The 27,782-nt window shown below is 40.6% G+C and overlaps 1 protein-coding gene and 1 long non-coding RNA gene across 10 annotated transcripts in view; both read right to left on the bottom strand.

The window, feature by feature from the left end:
• The window catches only part of STX11 (syntaxin 11), a 48,446-nt gene extending 33,650 nt beyond the window's left edge, over positions 1-14,796 (bottom strand). Inside the window, exons 1-2 of one of the 5 annotated variants that reach the window (XM_009452159.5) lie at positions 14,546-14,796; positions 13,916-14,104 (exon numbers count right to left, since the gene is read on the bottom strand). In XM_009452159.5, the coding sequence (XP_009450434.1) occupies positions 13,916-13,988 (73 nt within the window). In that variant the 5' untranslated portion in view covers positions 13,989-14,104; positions 14,546-14,796. Of the gene's footprint in view, positions 1-3,320; positions 3,628-4,026; positions 6,279-13,915; positions 14,112-14,545 lie in introns of those variants that run through there. The other 4 variants (XR_010158225.1, XM_063813556.1, XM_001172737.7 and 1 more) reach the window with 4 other exon arrangements.
• Positions 14,797-17,768: 2,972 nt separating this feature from the next.
• The window catches only part of LOC107975343 (uncharacterized), a 42,531-nt gene continuing 32,517 nt past the window's right edge, over positions 17,769-27,782 (bottom strand). For all 5 annotated transcript variants that reach the window (XR_010158224.1, XR_010158220.1, XR_010158222.1 and 2 more), the window contains 2 exons: positions 26,178-26,274; positions 17,769-18,224 (listed from right to left, as the gene is read on the bottom strand). This is a non-coding gene — a long non-coding RNA (uncharacterized LOC107975343). The remainder of the gene's footprint in view (positions 18,225-26,177; positions 26,275-27,782) is intronic.

Raw genomic sequence — 27,782 nt, 5'->3', positions numbered from 1 at the left:
AGAACAAAAGAGGATTCAAAAGGCAGATCACAAGTCAGGAATGTAAGATCTGGAGTTGTTATGTACCTGTCTGCATTTGTTAGTGGTTCTTCCACCATTTGACCCTGCTCCGTAGATTAACGCCTCCCTTGCTAGCCTTTCTGCTTCCCTATGGAAAATCTTAGCAACAAAACATTGAGTGCATCTGAGAAATATGAAAAGCTGAGCATCCAGTGTTTAGGAGGGGTGGTAACCAAGGCAGCTCTGTAGACACAATGATTGAAGCACTTGGAACCTTCAGACACTGTGAGTCTCCATTAAGATGTTTCAATTCCCAGGATAAAAATGTCTGATTATTCCAGGTTTCTTCCTAGATGAATCAGGTATTTCTTGGAGTGAAGGTAGGGGGTGGGATGTCATGTAGCACAGTAGGGACACTGAGGGCCCATCTTATGCATCAAGGCCATTCTTGGATAAGGAAGAATTGTTAGGGGCAGGAGAGTGACTTCAACCTGAGCTTACCACAAAGTCCAAAACCTCATTGATTCATTCATCAAGACAGCACATCACAGCAGAGTGCTTCAGAATGCAAGCTCTGGAACGAAGTGCTTGGGATCCATTTCTGGCTCTGTCAGTTACTAACACTGCACTTTCTTCACCAGTCAAAGCAGTTAATTTGAGTACCTATCTCACAGGATTGTACTGACGAGTAAAAGGCTTAATGCACATAGTGAGCCTAGGATAGTGCATGGCCCATAATAAGCACTCAATAAATTTTAGCTATTCCTAGCATTCATTTGAAAAATCTTAATGAGCACTGATTATGTGCCAAGTACTGTGTGAGCTCCTCACCACCCTTTAGCCCAAAACTATTCTTCCACCGATTAGGATATTCTTATCCTAGTCATTCATTAGAAACATGGGAGTCATCTCAACTGCTCCTACCTCCTCATTACACACACCCGACAGGGTTCCACCTATTAAACCTCTACCAGCCCCTTCCCTCTTTTCCCGTCTGCACTGTCACTGCCCGATTCAGGCCTTCTTCAATGTCTCATCTGCAATATGACAGCAGTTTCCACGGTGTCTTCCTAGGGTCAATGTCACTCTCATCTAACCTAAGATTTTTAAAATTCCAAGTTTTGTTATTATTTTTTAAACACATACCTGACAATATCATTCACTTGTTCAAAGGCTTCAGTACTATTAAGCCCTCATGGGGCCTTTGTGATCTGGCCCTTCCTGTCTCCGTAGGCCTCCCTCTGTGCCGTCACTAAACAGGCTGGAGTTTCCTGAACGTCCAGTGCTGTTTCACTTCTCTATGGGTGCTGTTCCTTCTGCTGGGTCACCTACCCTTCCACTTGCCTGACAATTCATCCTCCTACGTGAAGGTTCATTATTCCATCAATAAACACTTTCTAACACTTATCATGAGACAAGCCTGGGCCAAGTTCAGGGAGTACAATGCTGAATGACAAACTTGACCCTTTCCTTCTCATAGAAAAAGTAACTTTAGGGATCTCAAAGGAGGAATAAAGTTTGGAAATTAAGGTAAAGTTGTCTGAAATTTAGCATTGTTCCCTTTACTAGTTGGATATCTTAGCAAACTGGGGAAACTTGGAAACCTTGATACTTGGGCATCAAGTTCAAAAGCATCTCAGCAGATTTCAATTGCAACAGTAAACTGTGATACGGTAGATTTATTCATTTTGGCTCACACGGCTATAATGTGATAAAAAAACATTGATTTGAACTACAAAAACAATGATCATAAACTCGCTTCAATATAGTGTTACCAATGTATAAACTATTAGGCAGGGTATGGTGGCTCACATCTGCAATCCCAGCACTTTGGGAGGCCAAGGCAAGCAGATCACCTGAGGTCAGCAGTTCGAGACCAGCCTGGCCAACAGGGCCGAACCTTGTCCCTACTAAAAATACAAAAATTAGCCGGGTGTTGTGGTGGGTGTCTGTAGTCCCAGCTACTTGGGAGGCTGAAGCATAAGAATTGCTTAAACGCAGGAGGTGGAGGTTGCAGTGAGCCAAGATTGCACCACTACACTCCAGCCTGGGGCAACAGAGTGAGACTCTGTCTCAAAAAACAAAACAAAACAAAACAACCTATTAATTAGTCACACCATTTCCTAAAAGTCATGCTGTTAACTAAAGGTGACTGCAATTGTCCAGGGGTGATAATCAGCTGAATTTCGTTTTACATGGTTATTAAATAACATGAAACATGGTTCATTCAAGCACTTTAAAAACCATACCTTTCAAATTCATATATTTTTAAATCATGTATCAAATGAAGAATAGGCTGCCTACAAAGACAAGTAAATGACTAAACTCAAAAGCTTCCTTGCTCTTCCAGCCATGAGCCAGTCCATTCCAAATCCCAGATCTTCAGAAACATCAGTCATATTGGGACAGAAACTTTACTCTGGGTATAGATTTACCCTAGCACCTATCTCATTATATTGAATTTTCCAGCGTATTTAAATAAACTATTAATTAGTCACACTATTTCTTATAAGTCACACTATCAACTAAAGGTGACTGCAATTATCTAGGGGTGATAATCTGCTGAGTCTACTCTTTAAATACACTGGGACCCAGCATATTGAGTTATATTGGGACAGAAACTTCACTCTGGGTATAGATTTACCCTAGTACCTTGCCGGCAGGATCCTATTATTCATGGTTGTACAAGCAAGGTTCAGGGAAGAGGCTGGCACAGAGAAGGTACCTGGTAACTGTTGTTTGGGGCTGAATTCAGCTCAACTCAGCTCCAGTAGAGATGGTGCCCCCTTCTCTACCGTGTTGAGATAGAGTGCAGTCCCTTCCTAAGGGCTGTTACCCACCGCAATAGGACTTGTCAGCTTCAACTTTTAAATTTCTCTGCTCCCGCTGGGACCCACCCGCTTCAAAAATCATCATGTGGTTTTAGCACCAATTTAGTAAACACAAACTGTCTGAAATATTTTGATTTTAGAGAGTTACTTACAATCACCACATTAAACGATACCTTTCTCCCATGCAGTGAAAATGACAGCAAAATGGTCATTGAATAATGAAATTAATTTTCTGTTGGGCATCTGCGGCAAAGCACATGATTTCAATGGTTATCTTAGATCAGCCCAGTGACCTTTACTGGCATGTTGTAACATCAGGCGCCTTAGGAAACTGAAAACTCAATCGTCACTTCCCATACCACTGCCCCAGGTTGGCAGGGCAGGCATTTCACACCTAGAGTCTCATTTTAAAGCAAGCCTCGCTTTTCAAAAGTTCATTAACAAAGTCTCACAATTAAGAGAGCAGCCCTGTGACTCATTTTTGGATACCTGTAAATAACAGCTCCTCCCTCTGCTGAGAAACGGCTGAAACAAGTGCGTGAGAACCACAGGAAGTAATACAGATCTCAGCTGGTGTCAGCGGAGTCTAGAAAAAGGCAGAATTCCCTCTCAGGACGGCGTGGCTCTCGCAGGCATTGCCACTACTTCTCTCCATGTTTCTAAAACAAAGTCTTACGTGGGCTTCGAAGGGACTGCTCCAAGGCTCTATCAATTTCTCCGTCTTTCCTGGCTACTGAGTGACACCGCCAAGTTCAAGTCAAGAAGTACCCATTCTGGTGTTTTTGACACAGTCACCCTACTAGGAAGTGAAGAGGTGATAATAAAAAAACCCTTCAGCCTTTCGATTTAAAATAAAAGTAGTCTTGGGTGGACACTTTATAAAGGCAGCCTACCAACAGGTATCCCTAAAATAATTCTTACGAAGCACTAAATCCTAAGTCCCTCAGCCTCTGAAATTAAAAGTAATTTTAAAAAATCATTCTGCTTTATATGAGAAACCCAATGCTGTGTTTCCGAAGGTGCCCAGAGGCGGCGTGAGGACCTGCGCCAAATCCAAAATCCCACCTAAGGCACAGCCGCGGGTCCCGAGCCTAGACAGTGCCCCCGCCCCGACCCGCCCGCCCTCCCCGATCTCTCCGCGCACGGGGAAAATAGTCAGGAAGAGAAATGGGGGCTCAGGAAGAGAAAAACAAACCTGGACCGGGAGCGAGAGTGCGAACCGAGAAGCCCCTCTCCCGGCAGGGCGCGCGTCCCCTGTGGATGCAGCGATGGGGAAGGAAACCTGTTGCGCGACTCCCGGCGGCTCCGCTCCCGGCGCCTCCTGCGGCCGAGGCTGAGCTCCTCCACGGCCGCCCGAGCTCCGCGCCGCCGCGGCCGCATCTGGGCGCCGCCGGCTCAGCCCCCGCCGCTTAGGAAGCGACCACAGCTGGGGACCAGGCCCCGCCCCGGGATGACAGCGCTGGGGCGCGGCGGCAGCCGGCTCACAGAGCGCGGGTTCCCGCCCCACCCGGAGTCCATGCGCTCGGGACCGCCCGGAGCCGGGGACGCGCTCCAGCCCCTCCCGCAAGCCCCGGGGCGTTCCCGCGGGCTGCGCGGACCGGCGCGGGGAGTGGGATGTTTGCCGCCCAAGACACTTCCTCCGCTCATCCTCTGGTCCCCAGGGCAGGGAGCGCGCTGGACTTCCCCCGGGAATCCCCGCTGCGCTGGTGACATTTGCAGTCCGGTGCGTTGCCGCGGCGAGGACGCTGGAAGCGGTCTCTGAGCGTGGGTGTGGCTGCGGAAGCTGTGGCAGGTCCTGCATCCCTGGGACCCTCGAGGACGCGGGCGAGGAGCCTGCGGTCACACGGAGGCCGAGCACCGCCTTCCCAGAACCCTGCCGACCAACCTCTCTCCAGTCGGCCTCAACACCCGCCGGGCTCATCATTCTCTGGATATCAACTGAGCGTCCCCTTGTGTGCCCACCGCGCTCAAAAATACTGCCAAGACCCACCCTCCAGGTCCCGGCACTTTAACGGGGAGAGATAAATAGAAAGTGTGGATTGTGCCAGGTGGTGGTAAAGCACCTTGAAAAACAAGGCTGAGGCTGAAAAGTAAGGAAGTGATACTCAAAAAAGGAAAAATCGGGCCGGGCGCGGTGGCTCACGCGCGTATTCCTAACACTTTGGGAGGCCGAAGGGGGAGGATCTCTTGAGCCCAGGAGTTTGAGACCAGCCTGAGCGATGTGGTGAAAGCCTATCTCTACAAAAAATAAAAAAATTAACTGGGCGTGGTGGCGCACGCTGTGATCCCAGCTGCTCAGGAGGCTAAGGTGGGAGGATCACTTGAGGCTGAGAGGTCAAGGATGCAGTGAGCCGAGATCGCGCCACTGTACTCCAGCCTGGGCGACAGAATGAGACGCTGTCTCAATTGAATGAGAAGAAAAAAAATAAAACTAAAGAACGAATCCTGCCTTGATGGCAGAATGTTTAGACACAGGAACCACCTGAAAGCTCCCAGCTGCCAAAGATGGAACCATTTGAGCAACGAAGTAAACTAAACAAGGTAGTATTGGATTACAAGCCAAAGTAAAAAAATCCATGAGTCTACACTGATATAAATAAATAATTGAATAAATAAATAAAAGGCGGAGAGGAGACAAATCTCCTATACAGAATAATTCCAAATAATTTATGTAGATCATGTACCCTAGGCTGTGCACAGTGACTTCCTCCAAAATAGTACAATGTGGAAAGGGAAAAACAGTAGGTTTACAATGGAGAAAGCCGACAGACACTACCCCAGCCAGATGTTCTAAGTCAACGTCAACAATCGTGACTCATATTGATGGCATGTAGTCAATATGATGTGATGAATGTGGCATATTACATGTGTGGTCTCCCTCCTGGAAAACCATAACCTCAGTCTCATAATGAGAAAAATATCAAACAAATTCCAATAGTGGAACATCCTACAAAATACCTGACCAATATTCCTCAAAGTTGTCAGGTTATCAAACGTAGGGAAAGTACAGTCCAGACGTGGCTCACGCCTGTAATCCGTACACTTTGAGAGGCTGAAGCGAGAGGATTGCTTGAGGCCAGGAGTTCGAGGCCTGATCTGGCCGACATAGCAAGATGCTGTCTCTACAAAAAATAAAATAAAATAAGGAAAGTCTGAAAAACTGCCGCAGCCTAGAAGAAACTCAGGAGACGTGAAAACGAAATGTAATGTGGTATCCTGGATGGGATCCTGGGACAGAAAAAGGACTTGGGGAAAAACTAAGGAAATCTAAATAAAGCATGGACTTTCATTAGTAATAAGAATCAAGGTTGATTAATTAGTTGTGAAGAATGTAATGTAAGATGGTAATCATAGGGAAATCTGAAATGGAATTTATGGCAATTCTGTACTACCTTTGCAGTTGTTCTGTAAATCTAAAACGGTTCTAAAAAATACAGTTTATTTTAAAAGAAAGTAAAATAAGAGGGATGAGGTATGTTATATTTTTAAAAATGGGTATATTGCAAAGCCATCCAAGATAAGAGAATCATTGAGGGAGGAAACAATGCAGCTATTGGGATTAAGATCATTTCAAGCCTAGGAATCAGTGGATGTAAAGGCCCCGAGGCAGGAGCATGCTGGGCTTCTGGGAGAAATATCAGCGTGGGCAAAACAGAGTCCAGGAAGAGTGATGGTGGTGGGGCTAGGAGTGGGGAGTAGAGCATGTAGGGCATTGGTAGTCATGATAGTCTTTACATTTTACATTGATTGAGATAGGAAGACTGAAGAATGTTTATCAGAGAAGCTAAATGATGTTGCTGGTTGTTTTTTTAATCTACCGTTTTGTTGAGGACAGATTAAAGGACAAAGATTAAAACAGGCCAACGAGTTAGAAAGCTGTGATGGTTAATTTGATGTGTCTAATTTATTGGACCATGGGGTGCCCAGATATTTGGTAAAACATTATCCTGGGTGTGTCTGTGAGGGTGCTTGCTGATGACATTTTTAATTTTTTTGAGACAGCAGCTCACTCTGTTGCCCAAGCTGCAGTGCAGTGGCATGATCATGGCTCCCTGCAGCCTCGACCTCCCCTGCTCAAGTGATCCTCCCACCTTGGCCTCCCAAAGTGCTGGGTTAACAGGCATCAGTTACCATGCTCAGCTGAGATTAACCTTTGAATCCATGGAGAAGACTGCCTGAAAAAGTAAATTGTGGATGGGGAGGAAAGGTGAAGATTGCTGGGGATTAAGAGTGGCATTTTGGACACCTTCAGTTTGGAGTTGTCAAGTTGTCATGAAGGCAGTTGGTTAGGTGAGTCTGGGATGGTGGTATATATTTAGAGTTCTTTAGCATATAGATGGTGTGCAGACAGAATGGGGATGTCTGAAGTCTGAGTCCTGGCATGCTCCAAAGTTCAGAGGTTAGGAAGATAAAGAATCAAAAAAAGAGAATGAGAAGTTCTGATTAGTGAGATAGATAAACCAAGAGAGAGCACGTTTCAGGAGCCAAATTAAAAAAATTTTGCAAAAAAGAACAATTAACTGTGAAATGCTGCTACAGTGTGTAAAATTAGGACGGAAAACTGAGGAATGGGCTTGGCCACATGGAGGTCAGTGGTGAGCTTGGTAAGAAGAGTTTTAGTGGGGGATGACCAAAGCCTGTTCGGAGTGAAAGAATAAAAACATCAGATGAAGACAAAGAAATGGAGTAGAAACTGGAAGGAACCATATAGTCAAAGCAGTTTTTTTTTTTTTAAATTAGAAGCTATACATGTTTGTTTGCTCACCAGCATGAACCAAAAGGAAAGGAAAGAGGGATGATATGGGAGAGAAAAAATGGGTTACATGCTGGAGCAATGTTCTTGAGTAGATGAGCAGGTGTGCAATCCCATGCACAAATGGAAATTTAGGGTAAAATAGAAGAAAGAGTTCATCCCTGGTAACAGGAGAGAACAACTCCAAACTGAACGTGTCCAAAATGCCACACTTAATCCCCAGCAATCTTCCCTTTCCCTCCCCACCCACAATTTACTTCTTCAGGCAGTCTTCCTCATGGATTCAAATGATAATCTCAGCTGTGTGGTAGCCTGTAAACCCAGCACTTTGGGAGGCCAGGGTAGGAGGATCACTTGAGCCCGTGAGTTAGAGACCAGCCTGGGCAACATAGGGAGATCTTGTCTTTACTAAAAATCAAAGAATTAGCCGGGTGCGGTGGTGCATGCCTGTTGTCCCAGCTATTCGGAAAGTATGGCAGAGATGCTGGTAAATGTGGAGGCAAGAACATATTTTATCAATGAAATTAAAAGCAAGAGCCGGACGCCGTGGCTCAGGCCTGTAATCCCAGCACTTTGGGAGGCCGAGGCGGGCGAGTCACTTGAGGTTGGCAGTTCAAGACCAGCCTGACCAACATGGAGAAACCCCGTCTCTACTAAAAATACAAAATTAGCCGGGCATGGTGGCACATAATAACAGGGTTTAGAGTATGGCCAATCTGAATTATCTTCCGCAATTGATCTGCTCACACCCAGCTGAAACCCCAGGTTATTCTTGTTTTATAAATTTCTCTGGAGACCTTGGCTCTCCCCTCCAGTCTGGAGTTTTTCAGAGATGATGACCGATAAGGACCTTAGGGTGAAGCTCAGATAAAACAGAGCAGGCACTGGGTGCGGGGCGTGGCAGTTGCATGGAGATCTGTCAGCCGTGGCCATCATCCTGCACGCTAGTGCCGTTCCTAATTTACAGAGCTCTAAACCCATTGAATCCCGGGGTTGGAAGGTCCTCTAGCACAGCCACCCTTCTGAGGTGCAACTCCTTCATGGCCCTCAGTCAAATAGTCATTGCGTATCCCTGTACCATGTAGTAACCAGCAACTACCATTTCTCTTTTTCATGCTAGTTCGAGAACTCTTTGCAGATAAAGAATGTGTTTAAATTTCTTATATGGGTGTGATAAAATATTTACAATATAGAATTTACCATTGTAACTATGTTAAAGTGTACAGTGACATTAAATACAGGTACGTTCACATTGTGGTGTAACCATCACCACCATCCTGAACATTTTTATCTTCCCAACTAAAACTTTGCACCCATTAAACACTAACTCCCTGGTCTCTCCTCCCTCTCACCCTTAGCAACCACCATTCTACTTTTTTTTCTTTACTAACATCTCTCTAACTCAGTCCTTGATAACCACAGTTCTACTTCTACTTCTATGAGTTCAATGTTTTTAGATTCCACATATAAGTGTCATCATGTGGTATTTGTTTTTCTGTGCCTGGCTTATTTCACTTAACATAATGTCCTCCAGGTTCATTCATGTTGTCACAATGACAAGATTTCCTTCTTCTGTAAGGCTGAAAGTACCTCGTTGTGTATATATATCACATTTTCTTTATCCATTCATCCACTGTTGAACACTTACGTTGATTCTATATCTTGGCTATTGTAAAATGCTGCAATGAACAGGGACATGCAAAAATCTCGTCACACTAATTTCATTTCCTTTGGATATATACCCAGTAGTGAAATTGCTAGATTCCACCATTTTACTTTCTGCCTCAATGAATTTGACTGCTCTAAGTATCTCATATAAGTGGAATCATACAATATTTGTCCTTCAGTGACCAGCTTATTTCACTTGGCATTATGACTTTAGTGTTTATCCATGCTGTATGTAGCATGTGTCAGCATTTCCTTCCTTTTTAAGGCTGAGTAATAACTCATTGTATGTATATACCAGATTTTGTTTATCCATTCACCTGTCAAAGGACACTTGCGTTGCTTCCACCCTTTGGCTATTGTGACTAATGCTGTTATGAACATGAGTGTACAAATATCTCTTTGAGTCCCTGCTTTCATTTTTGGGGGGTATATACCCAGAAATGAGTTTGCTGGGTCATATGGTAATTCTATGTTTAATTTTGTGTAGAATTATCGTTACCATTTTTCACAACAGCCAAGCCATTTTACATTTATACCTTCAATGCCCAAGGGTTCCAATGTCTCCACCTCCTTGCCAACACTTACTCCCCTTAGACTATCTATGATTTCTGTTTCATACCCTGCAGGACACATGATAGTGTGTGAGTAAATTAATGACCGTTATTAACCCTGTCAAAAAGGAAATGAGGTTAAATGAAGCAACTTGTGCTCAGCAAGTCTCAGCTAATACACCTTGTTCTAGATTTACACTGTACTTTACCATAGCCACATATGGCTAATTAAATCTAAATTAATTAAAATTAAATAAAATTTAAAAATTCAGTTCCTCAGCCACATTAGCAACATTTTAAGTACTTAACAGCCACGATAACTAGTGTCTACTATTTTGGACAGTGCAGAATATAATATTTCCATTATTGTAGACAGTTATTAATATTTGGCTTCTATATTGGACAGCACTTTCTAGATTCTGGTAGCCACCTCTGCCTCATCTTACAAATAATATTTGAATAAGCTTTTCCAGAACTGGCCGGCTTTAAATTTAAGTTTAAGATCTTTCTTTCAGGAGAGAGAAAAAATGCTGCTTAAAAGTCTGTGGCTTTTTTGTACCTCAATGGCTGCTCTGTGAACCCTCTAATTTTCATGTTTAAATATTGTATTTGGACACTCAGTGATCATGTGGTTCTGTTGCTCTTTATTACCTCTGTGAATGCAGACTTACAAAACTAGTTAAAGCTTTGTCTACATCATTCAACTCACCTACTAAATCATAAGTTTCAAGAAGGCAAGGATCATGCCTGTTTCACTTACTCCTTTTTACCTAGAGCCTAGCACAATACCTAGAACATTAGAGACACTCAATAAATATTTGTTGAAAGATGAGTTAATGAATGACCGTAGTAAGCACTGAGTTGAAGGCCCTGATACAGCCTTTTAGAGGGAGGCACCTAGACATAACAAGACCTAGGAATATCTATCTAGCTCTCATATATTAGTGGTTAGAAAATATGTTTTTTTCTTACAGAGCATAGATTTTAAGCTAGGGTCTTTTCCCCATTATTTAAAAAGTAGCTTAAAATTTAATGCCTATAAGGATCTTGTCTAATGCATGTTTATAAAGCTACTACTCTGATTTGTAAACACCTGTTACCATAAGTGAACATAATAATGAGAGCAAATAAATTCTAGATTTGTATAGTATCAGCATGTGTGCAGAGATCTCCTTTTGCCCCTCCAATCCACTTTCCACCTCCCTCCCACCTGTTCTCTGACTTGGGAGTCTGATCTGAATGGATTATTCTGACAGCTGCCTGTGCCCCATAGCTTTCCTGCAAATAGGAAAACTGGCAGGAGGACAGGGGCAGGGAATGAGGTCAGGAAATATATTCCAAATAGAAGTTCGTGTATGCCCCTCAACAAAAGGCCCCAATTCCTCTAAGGTGGTCTTCTCTACACGTCTCTCTGTCCCTTCCTGGTTTCAGATACTTTTCCATACTCGTGATTCTCAGTCGAAGGTTCCATTGCAGCTCCCCTCCACCCTGTCCATATCTTTATAATAGACCCCTTATTTAAAACCTCTGCTTGAATTATCCTAATTTGAATATGCTATCCATTTCCCTTTGGGACTTTAACTAATACACTCTTCTTAATTAGTAGCTAGAGCATAGTCTCCAAATCCCATCTCTGAAAATTTTATAACTACAATCCTGACAGAAATGTTCCCTAGTGATATTATCATATCATTATTTCAATCCACTTGTTAGCTTTATGGAGAAACCAGACTGTATGCCATATAAATTGTTCTCCAGTACACGCAGACTAGAAATATATTCCCAGATTCACAGGCAAATCTTTTTGCATATAGCTTTTCTACATAAAATGTAGAAATAAATTGATGGAAACATATAAATGAGAAATCTTTTAGTGTTTTGAATTGGTACATAATATTTTACATATTTGTGGGGTACATATGATATTTTGTTGCATGCATAGAATGTGTAAGGATCAAGTCCAGGTATTTAGGGTATCCCTCACCTTGAGTTATTAATCATTTCCATATGTTGGAAACATTTCAAGTTCCCTAGTTTAGCTAATTTGAAATAAACAATACATTGTTGCTAGTTATAGTTAGCAACAATGGAACAATAGAACTGTTATAAACATTAGAACTTACTTCTTTTATCCAACCGTAATTTGTACCCTTTGACCAGACTCTCTTCATCCCCCTTTCCACTCACACAACCTTCCCAGCATCTGGTATCTATCATTCTACTCTCTACCTCCCATGAGTAAGAACATGTGAAATTTGCCTATGTCTGGCTTATTTTACTTAAAATAATAACCTTCAGTTCCATCCATTTTGCTGCAAATCACATGATTTCATTCTTTTATGGCGGAATAGTATTCCATTGTGTTTATATACCACATTTTCTTTATCCCATAAATGTAAATTTACAAAGTAAAATCAAGTTAATTGTTAAAGTTTTAAACATTTCAATATATAATAAGTTAAAGTTTTAAATATTTCAGTATGTAATAAGCATATCTTAAATTACTTCTAGATATGTGATGAAATCTGCAAAGGTTTCAGTACTGCAAACAAGTCATCATTACTCACATACAAGACAACACAGTTTTTATCCCTTGAAGCTTGTTTTAAATGTACAATTTTTAGCAAACATGAGATCATTAAAAAATATAAACCTAATAATGCTGATACCAATATTAAAGATAACCAATACTATTGTTTGGTTACAATGTGCCAAGCACCATGTTCACATTGTCATATATTATTTAATTTCTCATCACAAATTTGTGAAATGTGCACAACTCAACCCTATTTAAGAGAGGAATAGACTGAACCCTATAGCCTCCTGTCCACTGTCCAGGAAACAACAAGCAGAAGACTTCAGACTCAAATACTAGTGTGCAACACAAAAATCCAGGTTCTTCACCATTAATAATTCAAGAACAATGTTAGAGACCACAGAAGAGGCCGGGTGCAGTGGCTCTCGCCTGTAATCCCAGCACTTTAGGAGGCAGAGGTGGGCAGAGTGCTTGAGCTCAGAAGTTCAAAATGAGCTTGGGCAACATGGCAAAACCCCATCTCTACAAAAAAATACAAAGAAATTAGCCAGGTGTGGTGGTTGGTGTCTGTAGTCCCAGCTACTCGGGAGGCTGTGTTGGGAGAATCACCTAAGCCCAGTAAGTCGAGGCTGCAGTGAGCCATTATTGCACAAGTGCACTCCAGCCTGGGCAATGGAATGAGACCCTGTCTCAAAACAACAACAACAACAACAACAACAACAACAACAACAAAAACTGAAAATAATGACTTTCCAAAGTAAATGATTTTTTTTTCATCCTGTTATCTGCACAAAAGGGCAATATGAACTTAAGGTAAGCTTAGAAAAAATACTAAAAAAAGAAAAGAATGCAACAGATAACTCTCACAGAAAAGCAAATTTCTTGTTGTTTACTAAGATCATTTCTTTTTCCAAGCTTGATACGCCAATAGGGGTAGAAAACATGTGGCGAAAAATCGTATTATTCTGGTATTTGTTAAATTGTGCTCCTGCCTATAATTCCTGAATTGACACTATTGCATCTTTACTTTAACCCAAATTTCAATTAAGTAAAAACTTTTCTTTGATGTATTTGCTTACTTGTAAGAGGCCTGAAGTTTGATATGTACTGGTTGCTCTAATGTATACAAATAGAACAAAAGTTTTCTGTGAAGGAGAATGGGTTTTTAAAAAATCTGATCTAGAGATAATCTAGTTGATCCACTTAATAGCTCTTTATGGAAACCAATTTTCCTGCAACTGTGATTTTTGCATAACAAGTTGCAAAAGTATTTTAAGATCAGACTGTTACTCAATACTCATTTCTGGTAAACTTTTTGCACCATTGCCTTCGTCTGCAGAACAGATAAAAGTGAAACAGAAAAGCACAAACAGAATATAACACATAAGCCATGCCTTTTACAGATAATAGTTTAGCCACAAGCCTTGAAATACTGGTTTTGAATGTGAATAATTAGTTTTCAACAAGTATAATTTTCACAGATACGTTAAACATTTGTATAGCCATATTCTGTTCATTTAGATGAATTTGTGTCATCTATTTAGAAACTCTATACTTCCACGCCAAGAAGCCTTACTTTGGGGCTGAGATCTGGCTTTCTTCTCTTCTTCCTCCCCTTCATCCATTTCATCCCCTTGAGGCTGCTCCATGTCTTTGTCTTACTTTTCCCCTTGGCACTCTTCAGATGGACCCATTCCTTCTTCACAGATGGTTTATAGTTTCCGTGAGTTCACAGACCACAGCCTGCTAGCAACCTTCCATGACCCTGAAGAAAATTTGGAAGTGCAATACTGGCACCAAAAAAAACCAAGTTGTTTCAAATGATGAATTGGGCCAGGCACGATGGTTCATGCCTGTAATCCCAGCACTTTGGGAGGCCAAGATGGGAGGATCACTTGAGGTCAGGATTTCAAGATCAGCCTGGCCAACATGGCGAAACCCCATCTCTACTAAAAATACAAAAATTAGCCAGGCGTGGTGGCGTGCGCCTGTAGTCCTAGCTATTCGGGAGGCTGAGGCAGGAGAATCGCTTGAACCCAAGAAGCAGAGGTTGCAGTGAGCCAAGATTGTGCCACTGCACTCCAGCCTGGGTGACAGAGTGAGATTCTTCCTCAAAAAATAAATAAATAAATATATATATATATATATATGTGAATTGACCAAAAATGGCAGAGTAAACAGGTTGAAGTCTGAGCAGTGAACTCACCGATTCAAAGGACAGTCTTTCCTTGAGACATCTGCCTCTGTGGGTGATGATCTTTTTGAGACCTTGCAGAAGCTGACGGATGTTCCTGTCAGTCCCTCGCTCCTTTCCTTGTGTGCCCCAGGTGTGAGGAGTGATCTTCGGTAGGGTCTAACATGGCGTTGCCTCACTCAGGGTGTTGAAAGCAAGCTGCTGTAGCTGATTTCTTTAAACCCTATTTTTCTACAGGTTGGTGATGAAGAAAGGTGAATTATGAAACAGGAACTTTTGCCACAACCCTGTGTCCCTAGTCACAAAGAAACATTTACAAAAGTCCACATGCAAACTGGAATTCATAATTGATTACAGTGCGAATGTGGGTGCTAGACTTATTCACACCTATTTCTTCCACAGACCTGGCACAGCATCTCTGCAAATTAATGAGTGGGCCCCTTTTCAAGAAAAAACCGATATGGCACCCAGTGTTGACAAATTATTTCTACCACAGTGTTACTTGAATGTAATACAAACACAGTGTTACTTAAACATAAACAAGCTATAAATTCCTTATGGCTGTAGACCCTTTAAAAAACTATAAAATCCAAACCAATTTGCACATTAAAAGCATAAAATTAATAATAATATTAAAATAGACTGGGTACAGTGGCTTATGCCTATAATCCTAACACTATGGGAGGCCGAGATGGGTGGATCTCTTGAGCCCAGGAGTTTGAGACCAGCTTGAGCAAGGCCCCGTCTCTACAAGAAAAAAAAAAAAAAAGCAAAAATTAGCCAGGTGTGATGGTGCAAGCCTGTAGTCCCAGCTACTTGGGAGGCTGAGGTGGGAGGATCACCTGAGGTCAAGGCTGCAGTAAGCCATAATTGCACCACCAAACTCCAGCCTGAGCCACAGCATGAGACCAGACTCAGAATAATAATAATAATAAAACAGTATTGATTTAACATTGTTTTGATGAAACAAAACCACAAAAGTTTATTGTAAAAGTAGAAAAGGTCATTTGGGTGTTTTGTATTTCACTTGTTAGCTATATGATTCTCTTTATTTTGAATATATTTGAATATGAAAATATTCAAATATTTTGAATACCATTTATTTTGAATATAATAGACATGCATTTGAGGATCTCTCATTATCCCTGTTCTGATTTTCTCTTTTAAACTATACATATGTCCTGAATCATCAATCCATGGTTCATTAATAAGACATCAATCTAAAATGCTCGCTAAAATAAAAGGCCAAAATATGAATTTAATTTAATGAAAATGTTTTTATTCAATATTTATGATCATATTTAGTCCTAATGAATTTAAATATTGGGTATGATGCATCTCCTTTGAAACACGAATGTGGTGGTAACTCAGGAGGTACAGGTGCTTCACGTTAGGCATGCTTGTGCTGCTAAAGACTGTATGATGACTCAGCTGTCCTATCATTTGCCTTCAGTGCTGCAGATCACCAAGATATCACCTGAGCTTTACTTGGAGCCAGGCTTTGATTTGTTGCCACACATATGTCAATCAGATGTAAATGGTGAGACTGCATTCTTATAAAGTGGAGTATGCAGATAATCCTGAATTATAATTTTTTTAGCTTACCATCCAAATTCAATTTTGTAGAACAATTGGACCTCCTGCAAACATCAATAATAGTTCCAAATGCCAGGCAGGTAGTTATGGTTGTGCTATGTGGAAAAGCATGGTATAGAAAAAAGACTGGATTGAATGTCTGAATTCCAGGTCAACCATGGTTTGATCCCAATGCATCTGTCAGGAAGGCAGAACATCCTCACAGTCAGAAGTGCTGGTTCTGGAACCAGACTGCCTGAGTTTGTATCCTGCTTGTGTTTCTCCCTCTCAGGAAGGATCTGATGTGCAACTGCTAGAAATGAAGTCAGAAGGCACATCCAACTGTCAGAGCACTCTGGGCCTGACTTGGCTACAGAGAGCTGCTTCCTCTGAGGTTACACCTTCCCCCAGCAGCATGTGTCCTGTGGGATAAAGCAGCTTGTGTCCTAGGGATAAAGCTGGGGCCATCTCAGCTCTGTGCAGGATACTCTGATGAGCACAGTATGCTACAGAGCTCCTGGCCAGGTTGACTGAGGCTTTGACAGGCCTCCATCCCAGTTTGACTTCTTCCTCTGCCCACTTCTGCCTCCAATATCTTCCTTTCATGGGTGCTGATGCCTAATAAACGTCTTACATCCCAAACTCTGTCTCCGCAAATTCTTCTAGACAACCCAATCTGCAATACTGCATCACAAATTTTTGGTTGTTTGAATTTGGCTAACTAACCTGTCTGTGCCTCAGTTTCCTAATATGTAACATGGAAATATTAAAATTATATTTCCTTTAATATAAGACACCTTTGCTTGTAAGATACACTTCTGTTTCATATGGCATTAAAAAAGAAAAAAATGGTTGGGTGCGGTGGCTCACGCCTGTAATCCTAGCACTTTGGGAGGCTGAGGCAGGCAGATTGCTTGAGCCCAGGAGTTCAAGACCAGCCTGGGCCACATGGTGTCTACAAAAAATACAAAAATTAGTCAGGTGTGGTGGCACCCTACGGTAGTTCCAGTTACTTGTGAGGCTAAGGTAGGAGGATCTCTTGAGCCCAGGAGGCAGAGGTTGCAGTGAGCTGTGATCATGCCGCTGCACTCCAGCCTGAGTGACAGACTGAGACCCTGTAAAAGAAAAGAAAAGAAAAGAAAGAAGAAGGAGAGAGAAAGAAAGAGAAAGAAAAAAAGAAATAAAGAGAGAGAGAGAGAAATAAAAAGAAAGAAAGAGAATTTACATGAAGGAGGCACTAACAGAAGATCTCCATACAGAACTGACACAAGGTGATATGGTTAGGCTGTGTCTCCACCCAAATCTCATCTTGAATTGTAATCCCCATGTGTCTAGGGAGGGAAGTGATTGGATTATGGGGGCGGTTTCCTCCATGCTGTTCTTGTGATAGTGCATTCTCGTGAGATCTCCTGGTTTTATAAATGGTACCGCACTCTCACACTCACTCCCTCCAGCTGCCTTGTGAAGAACGTGCCTGCTTCTCCTTTTGCCGTGATTGTAAGTTTAAAATTGATATGGCTTCCCCAGCCATAGTGAACTGTGAGTCAATTAAACCTCTTTACTTCATAAATTACGCAGTCTTTGGTATTTATAGCAGTGTGAGAATAGACTAATATGCAGGGTAAGGAAGAAATAAAACTACAGAAAACGATAAGAAAACTTCTGTATCTTAATATTTTTTAATATGAAAAGAGATTTTATAATTATTATTTTTATGATATATCATATTAGTGAATATAACAGATTGCATTTTCACAAATGGCAAATGAAGCAAAGGATAACGTTTCTCTTTGATTCCCAGGAACCTCGAAATCATCTGTCTTTTGGAGGGTTCAGTTTTTTATGACACTGTGATACTGTCCATGAGGATATCAACAGTGCTTAGTGGTAACAAACATTTTGCTAAGCTGGTCTATCTGGGTCCTTGCTCAAGGTGCTCATATTCTTCTAATCTGGTTCTGAGCACCTGGTCATGTGTTTCTTAGTTATTATGCACAGGATCTGTTTAGAGGGATAGGTTTGGTGTGTTCATATGGAATGTCCACAGAACGGTGGTAGCATAATGTCATCCTGCCGTCAGATATCAAAGCAAGCTGTACTTTGCATTTACAGTCATCTGAAAGAGAAGAATACGTGGAATTATTCAAATACTCAATTGATCCAAAAAAAAGCAGAAAAAGAGGAAAAGGGGAACAAAGAACAGATGAAACAAACAGAAAACAAATAGCAAGATGTTAGATTTCAGCCTGACAAATAAATAATCACATTAAATATAAGTAGTCTAATCACTCCAACTAAAAGGCAAAGATGGTCAGACTGTACAAAAAAGAAAAATGCAACTATATACTGCTTACAGAAAAGGTACTCGTTAAATATAAAGACACAAGTGAAGTTATGAGAAAAGATACAGCATGTTAACACGAATAAAAAAAAGCTAGAGTGGCTATATTAATATCAGACAAAGTACATTTGAAAGCAAATTAGAAGTATTACTAGAGATAAAAAAGGTCATTTCATAATGATAAAGTGGTAAATTAATCAGAAAGAGGTAACAATTCTAAAGCTTACGCATCTAATAATAGCTTCAAAATATATGAATTAATAAATTAATGAAATCCTGATCTATTTAAATAATTTTTATTTTAAGTGTTTATGTTCATTAGTTATAATCTGTATTCTGGCTTTGTTTTAATTGACAGACTTTTGGGGAGGTCAGTTTTTGATTTATAAGAACAATTAAGCAGAAAGTACAGAGAATTCCCACATACCCCCTCATCTTCTCTCATCTACACAAAGGGATAAATAAGAAAACTTTTGTGTCTTAATCTTTTTTAATATGAAAAGACATTTTATAAGTATTATTATTTTATGATATAACATATTAGTGAATATAATAGATTTCATTTTCTCAAATGGCAAATGAAGCAAAGGATAACATTTAAGTCTTTACATTCATTAGTCTCCTCTTTTAGTCACATCTTGTTTTAATGTGGTACATTTGTTACAATTGATGAGCCATATTGGTACATTCTTATTAACTAAAACCCACAGTTTACATTGGGGATCATTCTTTGTGTTATACATTCTATTGGGTTTGTATATGCGTATATGTGTGATTTTTCTCTAATTGGGTTTTGACAAATGTATAATGATTAGTATAGTATAGAAATGTGTAATCCACTCATACAATATGATACGGAATAGTTTCACTGTCCTAAAATATTCACTATGGGTTACCGTACCCATAATTTTGTCTTTTCCAGAATGTCATATAGTCAGAATCATATAGTGCACAGCTTTTCAAACTGACATCCTTCACTTAACAATATGTATTTAAGGTTCCCCCATTTTTTTGTGGTTTGATAGCTGAATTATGTTTTTCATGGAATAATATTCCATTGTATGGCTGTTCCACAGTTTGTTTATCCATTCAACTACTGAAGGACATCTTGGTTGCTTCCAAGTTTTAGCAATTATGAGTAAATTTGCCAAAAAATCTGTGTGCAGGTTTTTGTGTGGACATAAGTTTTCAACTCATTTGGGTAAACACCAAGGATCATATAGTAAGAGTATGTTTCATTTTGTAAGAAACTGCCAAACCATCGTCCAAAATGGCTGTGCCATCTTTCATTTCCATCAGCAATGAGTGAGAGTTCCTGTTGTTCCACATCCTTGCCAGCATTTGGTGTCATCAGTACTTTGGATTTTAGCCATTCTTATAGGCGTGTAGTGGTTTCTCATTGTTATTGTAATTCTTTTCATTTTAATAGATAATGTTAACATATTATTTGATATTTTGAGTCTTTTACATTTATTAGAATTTGTATTTTTTCAAAAGTAAATTCAAAGTGAGTTTTGAATATCATTATTGTTTATTTTTTAATTATTTAGATTGTTATGTCAACAGAATAAAACTATGTGAAATCTTACTATAACGATATAATATTTTGTTGAATGAATGTGAGAAAAACAAGTTATGAGGAATAAATGGGCCATAATGTATGAATTGTATATATTTTTTCTTATTCATCAAACATTGTTGGTCCATCATCACTCAACATATGCTCAGTAATAATTAAATTTAGTCACTTAAAAATATTTTCCCATTTGTAGTCACATATTTCTCAGTTTCATCATTGTGAGGTTATATTTGCCAACGTAGGATGAAGAACATATTTAACAGTTTCTTAGCTTGATTTATAATGTGAAAGTATTCATACATGTGGAATGTTGGCCTCTTTTTGGACTCCTGCCTTGGGATAGTCCTTTTGATAGAGGCAGGTCACAGTTTTTGGGAGTCATGAGAGGTTATGGATATTCTCAGTAGAAACTTGCACATACACAGATACAGACAAAGTTCTATGTACACCTCAGGGATTCACAGACTCCCTAACACTCATCGATGGACCCAAGGGATCCATTCACTGTAGATCGGCAGCCCCTGCTGTACAATTCTCTACGTGTTAGTGCCATTTTAATTTTCCTAATGCACAATCCTGAGATTGTCATCCTCCCATCTCTTCCTTCAAACTCCTCCAGGGGCTCCCATTTTTTTATCCAATATTTTCTTCATCCTACCATTTGAAGTATTCGGCAATCTCAACTCAACTGACCTGAACAGACTTATCTCCCTGTATCCCTTCATGTAGCCCAAGACTAAGCCATGACTAATTGGGTCACTTACTGTTCCCTGGATATATCTCCTGGCTTTCCAGTTTCTCTGACTTTGTTTATATAATTTTCTTCTTGAAATTTCCTTTTCTTCATCTGTGCTGACTAAAATTCTACCATTATTCACAGCTCTTTGTTGTAACCTTTTCTTCCTACCCCCACCCACCCTAAAACAATCTTTTATTTTCCTGACCTCTCAGAACATGTGTTTTTATATCCGTTTTTTCCTTTCCTTTCCTTTCCTTTCCTTTCCTTCCTTTGTTCCTTCCTTCCTCCATTCATTACTATCGAGCTATTCAATAAACTTTGCTGAGTGTGCACAGTACTGGGCAGTCTACTGGGACAAACTGTTACTACTCTGCAAGAGGTTCACAGATTAATGGGAGCACATTCACGCAGGACCTGAAGAAGACCTTGGCTGGAGGGTGGTAAAATGCAGGGTTTGGGTTAGACTGCCTAGGCCCTGAGCCTGGCTCTGCCAATGCTAGCTGGGTGACCTGGGCCAAGTTACTTTACTTGCCTCTGTCTGTTTATTTATAAAATCAAGATAAGGGCACCTGCCTCACAGGGTCCATAGGACGGTTAAGTGAGCTTACTGTGGAGAGATTTGAGAAGAGCACTTGTCAGGTAGTAAGAACCCAATAAATATTATTGTTATTATCATTGTGAATGGAGGGAAAGTGGCAAGTTAGAGTAGATGTCCTTGCAAATATATGTTGGAGAAAACCTCACACTCTACTCTGCACGCTCCAATGCTCATTGAGGAAGATTAAACAGACAAACACAGACTTTGAGCAGGTCTCCTCTTTCGAGTTGATTTGGGAGTTTGTTACGCATGTTTCAGGTGCATTTGTAATTTCTGTCCCTATAGCCAATTTATCTCTTGACCTGAAGAGTGGCTTTTAGAGGTCACCACTCCCTCAAGAGTTTTTTGTTGTTGTTTTGATTTTTTTTTTTTTTTTTTTTTTACCACTGTGGAGCCAGTAAGTTTGCAAAAAGTTTTTAAAAATAAAAATGGCTGCTCACACATCTCCCCTAGCAAGCCAGGGCATTCATAGGAGTGAAGTCAGAAGATGGATTTTTAGGGCAGCTAGGTCATGGAAACTATGTATAGGTTACCCAGTCAGTAGGCAGGTAAATGGCCTTTTAAAGATATAATAAAGTATTTTATTGAAGTAGGGAGGGGTTGGAAGCAGGTAAACTGCTTTCAATTCATGGGTCATACCTTTCTAAACTGGAGAGAGTGGGCAAGTCATTCAAACTTTCTGGGCCTCAGTTTCATTATCTGCATTATGGAAATAATTCCTCTGTTCAGGATTAAATGGGAATGTACATGAAAGTGCTTGGAAGTGGAGAGAAAGAAGAAAGGAAGGAAGAGAGAGAGGGGAGGGGAGGGAAAGAAGGAAAGAAGAAAGGAAGGGAGAGAGGGGAGGGGAGGGAAAGAAGGAAAGAAGAAAGGAAGGGAGAGAGGGGAGGGGAGGGAAAGAAGGAAGGAAGGAAGGAAAGAAGGGAGGGAGGGAGGAAGGAAGGAAGGAAGGAAGGAGGAAAGGGAGGGTGAAGCTCAAATATATTCCAAAGAAATAGCTGGAGATCTATGCTGTACATTTTAACTTTATTATTATTATTATTATTAATATTTTTTTTTTTTGAGAGACAGGTATCGCTCTGTCACCCAGGCGGGAGTGCAGTGGCGCAATCTCAGCTCACTGCAATCTCTGCCTCCCAAGCTCAAGTGATCGTCCCACCCCAGTCTCCTGAGTAGCTGGGACTACAGGTGCATGCCACCATACATGGATAATTTTTGTATTTTTGTATTTTTTATTTTTTGTAGAGATGGGGTTTTACCATGTTGCCCAGGCTGGTCTCGAACTCCTGAGCTCAAGTGATCTGCCCACCTCGGCCTCCCAAAGTGCTGGGATTACAGGTGTGAGCCACCATGTCCAGCCTTTTAAACTTATTATTAAGAGCAAGAATGTACTTGGAGAGTGTTTTGTTATAGTATTGACTTCATGAGTTTTAACCACCAACTTTTTGAACTAAGTGCAGTTAGTGCTTTGACTATATTGAGCTGACAGCCTTCTTAACGTTATTACATGAATGTCATATTAGTCCATTGTACACTTTCACCTTTAGAATAGTTGAACTGTATTTTCAGTGCCTAACTGTGAGTTATTGTGACCCAGAACACTTAGAGAAGTTGACTAACATTCAGAAAATTTATGAGTAATAGTGAGTAATTTATGAATGAGAACATGGCAGATTTCCATACATCACTTTTATTGAAAGTTGAGTCACTCTTTGTTATGAAAATAATTTATAGGGCAATGTTCCATTTGAGAAAAAAATGAAAAGTAATGGTATTTGTCAAAATGATGAATACGGTTTAACTTCAATGAGAAAGAGCAAATTTCACAGAAAATAGAAACCCTACATCAGTTTATTTATTGTCATAACTATTTCAGGTAAATAGTTTTACTTTTGGTAAAACAGCAAGAGGTTTGGCTGAATTAGGTATCACTCGCACCAGCTATTTTCTGTCTTCCTAGATCCATTTTCGGCCATTCTCTCTGCTGCTTGGAGCCTCGGGAGGCTTTTGCAGGAGATCAGAAGGCAGAATGAGGCTGGGTCAGGGTATTTCTCTACTCTTTCCAGGTAACACCAAGGTTCTGGCACCAGCAGGGTCCCTGCACACCACAGCTCCTTTTCGCTCCAGGCTGCACAGGACTCTGGGAGGGAAAGACTTCCTACTGTTGCTTCTTCCGATGCCCCAATTTTCCTTCTTGCTTTGCTTCACTCTGCCCTCATCTGTGTACATTTAACAGATTTTTATCAAAATTCCACCTGGGGAAGACTTGTTTTCTACTGAGATCTAGCCAGATAATATTTTCCAGTAAGTACAGTTGCTGAAACTCTTCTGGGGCATGGTTACCACAATAAACCAGATCTAAAGCAACCAGATATGCATGCTGCTTTTTACAGATGGTTTTCAGCCTTCCTTCCTTCCTTCTTTTTTCTTTTCTTTTCTTTTCTTCTTTCTCTCTCTCTCTTTCTCTCTCTTTCTCTCTCTCTCTTTCTCTCTTTCTCTCTTTCTCTCTTTCTCTCTTTCTCTCTTTCTCTCTTTCTCTCTTTCTCTCTTTCTCTCTTTCTCTCTTTCTTTCTTTCTTTCTTTCTTTCTTTCTTTCTTTCTTTCTTTCTGACAGGATCTTGCTCTGTCACCAAGGCTGGAATGCAGTGGTGCAGTCATGGCTCACTGCAACCTCGACCTTCTGTCCTCAAGCAATCCTCCTGTCTCAGCTTCCAAGTACCTGGGACTATAGGTGCATGTTATCACACCCAGATATATATATATTTTTAATTTTTGTGTAAAGACAAGATCTCACTATGTTGCCCAGGCTGGATTTGAAATCGTGGCCTTAAGTGATCATCCCACCTTGGCCTCCCAAAGTTCTGGGATTAGAGGAATGAGCCATCATGCCTGGCCATTTCCAGACATCTTTATCACCATGTCCACTTTATTAAAATTTTGCTAAAATAAACTGAAATATTACATGTGAGTGTAGAGCTCAATTACATTTCTACAAATTCTCCTCAGTGTGCATTTTTGATTAGGAAGGGTCACAGGGGAGATTCTTATGTGAGATCAGGAGGAAATGAAGCAGCAGACATTTTTGTAGCTCATACACATTGTCATTTATCATCTGGATCTCTTGTTGGTGGGAGACAGCAGCCAGGCCTTCAACTGCTCCACCTTCCCCAAGGTCCTCCTTCGCCTTTTCTGACTGCTGGCCCAGGCGTGTGTTTAGCTTCTTCATGAAGAATCTCAGATTCTGCAGGACACCCACACCACCAAGACCTGAGGCAACGGGAGCTGACATGGTTCCAGTTTGCTCTGTGAGCTCTAGCTTATTCTTGCTCTCCTCATCCTCTTGGCAGCCATCTTTCTTCCCTGCATCAGCCACAGCCATCCCCACAGCACTAGCATCGGCCTTAAGGACAGACATCAACCTTATAGAGTGTGCTTAACCAGCTCTGACTCTGGAAGGCCAACTCCCTGTGCATATAGGAAACGAAATATTCATTGTTCCTTTTGTAACTTCCTTTTCACACTTTAAAGATGCTATTCCAATGTATTCTGGCTTTAACATGATAATCTCATCCTTATATGTATTCAGCTCCTTTTTTTGACTTTTATTTTAGGTTTGGGGTACATGTGAAGGTTTGTTACATACATAAACACATGTCATGGGGGTTTGTTGTACAGATTATTTCATCACCCAGGTATTAAGCCCAGTACTCAATACTTATCTTTTCAGCTCTTCTCCGTCCTTCCACCCTCCTCCTTCAAGTAGACTCCAGTGCCTGTCATTTCATTCTCTGTGTTCACAAGTTCTTACCATTTTAGCTTTTTCTTTTCTTAGTTCCTTTAAGATTTTTCTCTATATCACTAACTTTCAGTGGATTATGATTATGATTTTGCTTTTGTGTTCTTGTATTTGAGACAGAGCTAGGCAAAGAGTTCTTAGACATGTCATCTAATGCATGATCCATAAAAGAGAAAAATTAATAAATTAGCAAAATCTAAAACTTTTATACTGTGAAAGACCCTGTAAAGAGAAATGAAGAGACAAACTACAGTCTGAGAAAAAATATTTGTAAGCCTTATGTCTGATAAAGATCTTATATCTGGAATATATAAAGAACTCTCAAAACTCAATAGTAAACAATCCAATTACAAAACAGGCAAAAGATATGAACAAATATTGCACCAAAAAGGAAATAATGATGGCATATAAGCACATGAAAAGATGTTCAACACTATTAGTCATTAAGGAAATACAAATTAAAACCACAATCAGGTATCACTACACACCTATTAGAACAACTAAAATTAAAAATAGCATTAACAGGAAAGGTCACACATTATAATTCCATTTACATGAAATGTCCAGAATAGGGAAATCTATAGAGACAGAAAGTCTACTGGTGGTTGCTAGGGGATGAGAGGAGGGACAGGGAATGGGGGATGACTGCCCATGGATATGTTTTTCTGTGTGTGGGGGGGATGATTACAATATTCTGGAATTAGACAGTGGTCATAGCTGCACAGCTTTGTGCATATACTAAAAACAGCTGAATTACACATTTTAAAAGGGTCAGTTTTGTGGTGTGTGAATTTTATCACCAAAGGGTCAATTTTATGATGTGTGAATTTTATCACAATTTTTTAAAGTAGTGATAATGTGGCCAGGTGCCGTGGCTCACGCCTGTAATCCCAGCACTTTGGGGGGCTAGGCAGGTGGATCACGAGGTCAGGAGATCGAGACCATCCTGGCTAACACGGTGAAACCCCGTCTCTACTAAAAATACAAAATAATTAGCTGGGCGTGGTGGCACGTACCTGTAGTCCCAGCTACTCGGGAGGCTGAGGCAGGAGAACCACTTGAACCCAGGAGGCAGAGGTTGCAGTGAGCCGAGATCGCGCCACTGACTCCAGCCTGGGTGACAGAACAAGACATCACATTAAAAAAAAAAAAAAAGTAGTGATAATATTAAATGCTGCTAAGAATACAGAGAAACAGTGTCTCTCATACATTGCTGGTATAGCTACTCTGGAAAATAATTTGGCAATTTCTTATGAAACAAAGCATGCACTTACCATATAACCTGGCAGTTGCAATCTTAGGAATTTATCCCAGAGAAATGAAAACTTACACAAAAATCTGTACACCAATGTTCATAGCCATTTTATTTATAAATAGCCAAATATTGCAAACAACCCAAATGTCCTTGAATGAGTGAATGGTTGAATGAACTGCCAAATCCATACAACAGAAAGCTACTTACTAATGCAAAAAACATGAACTTTTTTTTTTTTTTTGAGACAGGGTCTTGCTCTATCACCCAGGCTGGAGTGCAGTGGCACAAGCTCAGCTCACTGCAACCTTTGACTCCTGGGTTCAAGTGATTCTTCTGCCTCAGCCTCACAAGTAGCTGGCACCACAGGTGCAAGCCACCACACCCGGCTAATTTCTTGTATTTTTAGTAGAGATGGGGTTTCCTCTACTTGCCTAGGCTGGTCTTGAACTCCTGGCCTCAAGTGATCTGCCCACCTCAGCTTCCCAAAATGCTGGGATTACAGGCATGAGCCACCACGCCTAGCCAAAAAACATGAACTATTGGTACATGCAATAGCCTAGATGGACTTCAAGGGCAACATGCTCAGTGGAAAATGTCACTCTCAAAAAATTATGTACAGTAATGATTCTATTTATAAAGCATTCTCGAAATGACAAAAGGATAGAAATGGAGACAGGTTAGTGGTTGCCAGTACACAGAAAAGTGGGTGAAGAGGTGGAAGAATGTGAGGGCCAGGTGCAAATATGAAGAAATAGGTAATGGAATCATTCTGTTTCTTGATTGTGGTGGTGGTTACATGAATCTATATATTGGAATAAAATTGCATAGAACTATTCACACATCCATAATAGTGAATGAATGTTTTTTAAATGGTGAAAAATTGAATAGCTGTAGCTTATTTAACAGTAATTTGCCAATATCAATTTCCTAGTTTTGATATTGTAGTTATATAAGATGTCACCATTGCGAAGAAGGGAACACAGGACTCTGAGCTATTTGTGCAACTTCGTGTGAGTCTATAATTATTCCAAAATAAATAGTTAGGGTCAGACATGGTGACTCATGCATGTAATCTCAGCACTTTGGGAGGCCAAGGTGGGAGGACTGCTTGAGGCCGGGAGTTCAAGACCAGTTTGGGCAGCATAGTAAGACCTTGTTTCTTAAAAAAAAAAAAAAAAAAAAAATTATTAAAAATTATCCTAGCATGATGGCCCACACCGGTAGTCCTAGCTACTTGGGAGGCTGTGGCAGGGAGCTGGGAGGATTGCTTGAGCCCAGGAGCTCAAGGTTACAGTGAGCTATAATTTGCACTACTGCACTCCAGCCTTGGTGACACGGTGAGAGCTTGTCTTAAAAAAAAAAAAAA

This window comes from Pan troglodytes, chromosome 5 (genome assembly GCF_028858775.2).
Source record: "Pan troglodytes isolate AG18354 chromosome 5, NHGRI_mPanTro3-v2.0_pri, whole genome shotgun sequence".
NCBI lineage: Eukaryota > Metazoa > Chordata > Mammalia > Primates > Hominidae > Pan > Pan troglodytes.
The sequence above is the reverse complement of the archived record's forward strand: the minus strand, read 5'-3'. Positions and strand labels throughout refer to the sequence as shown.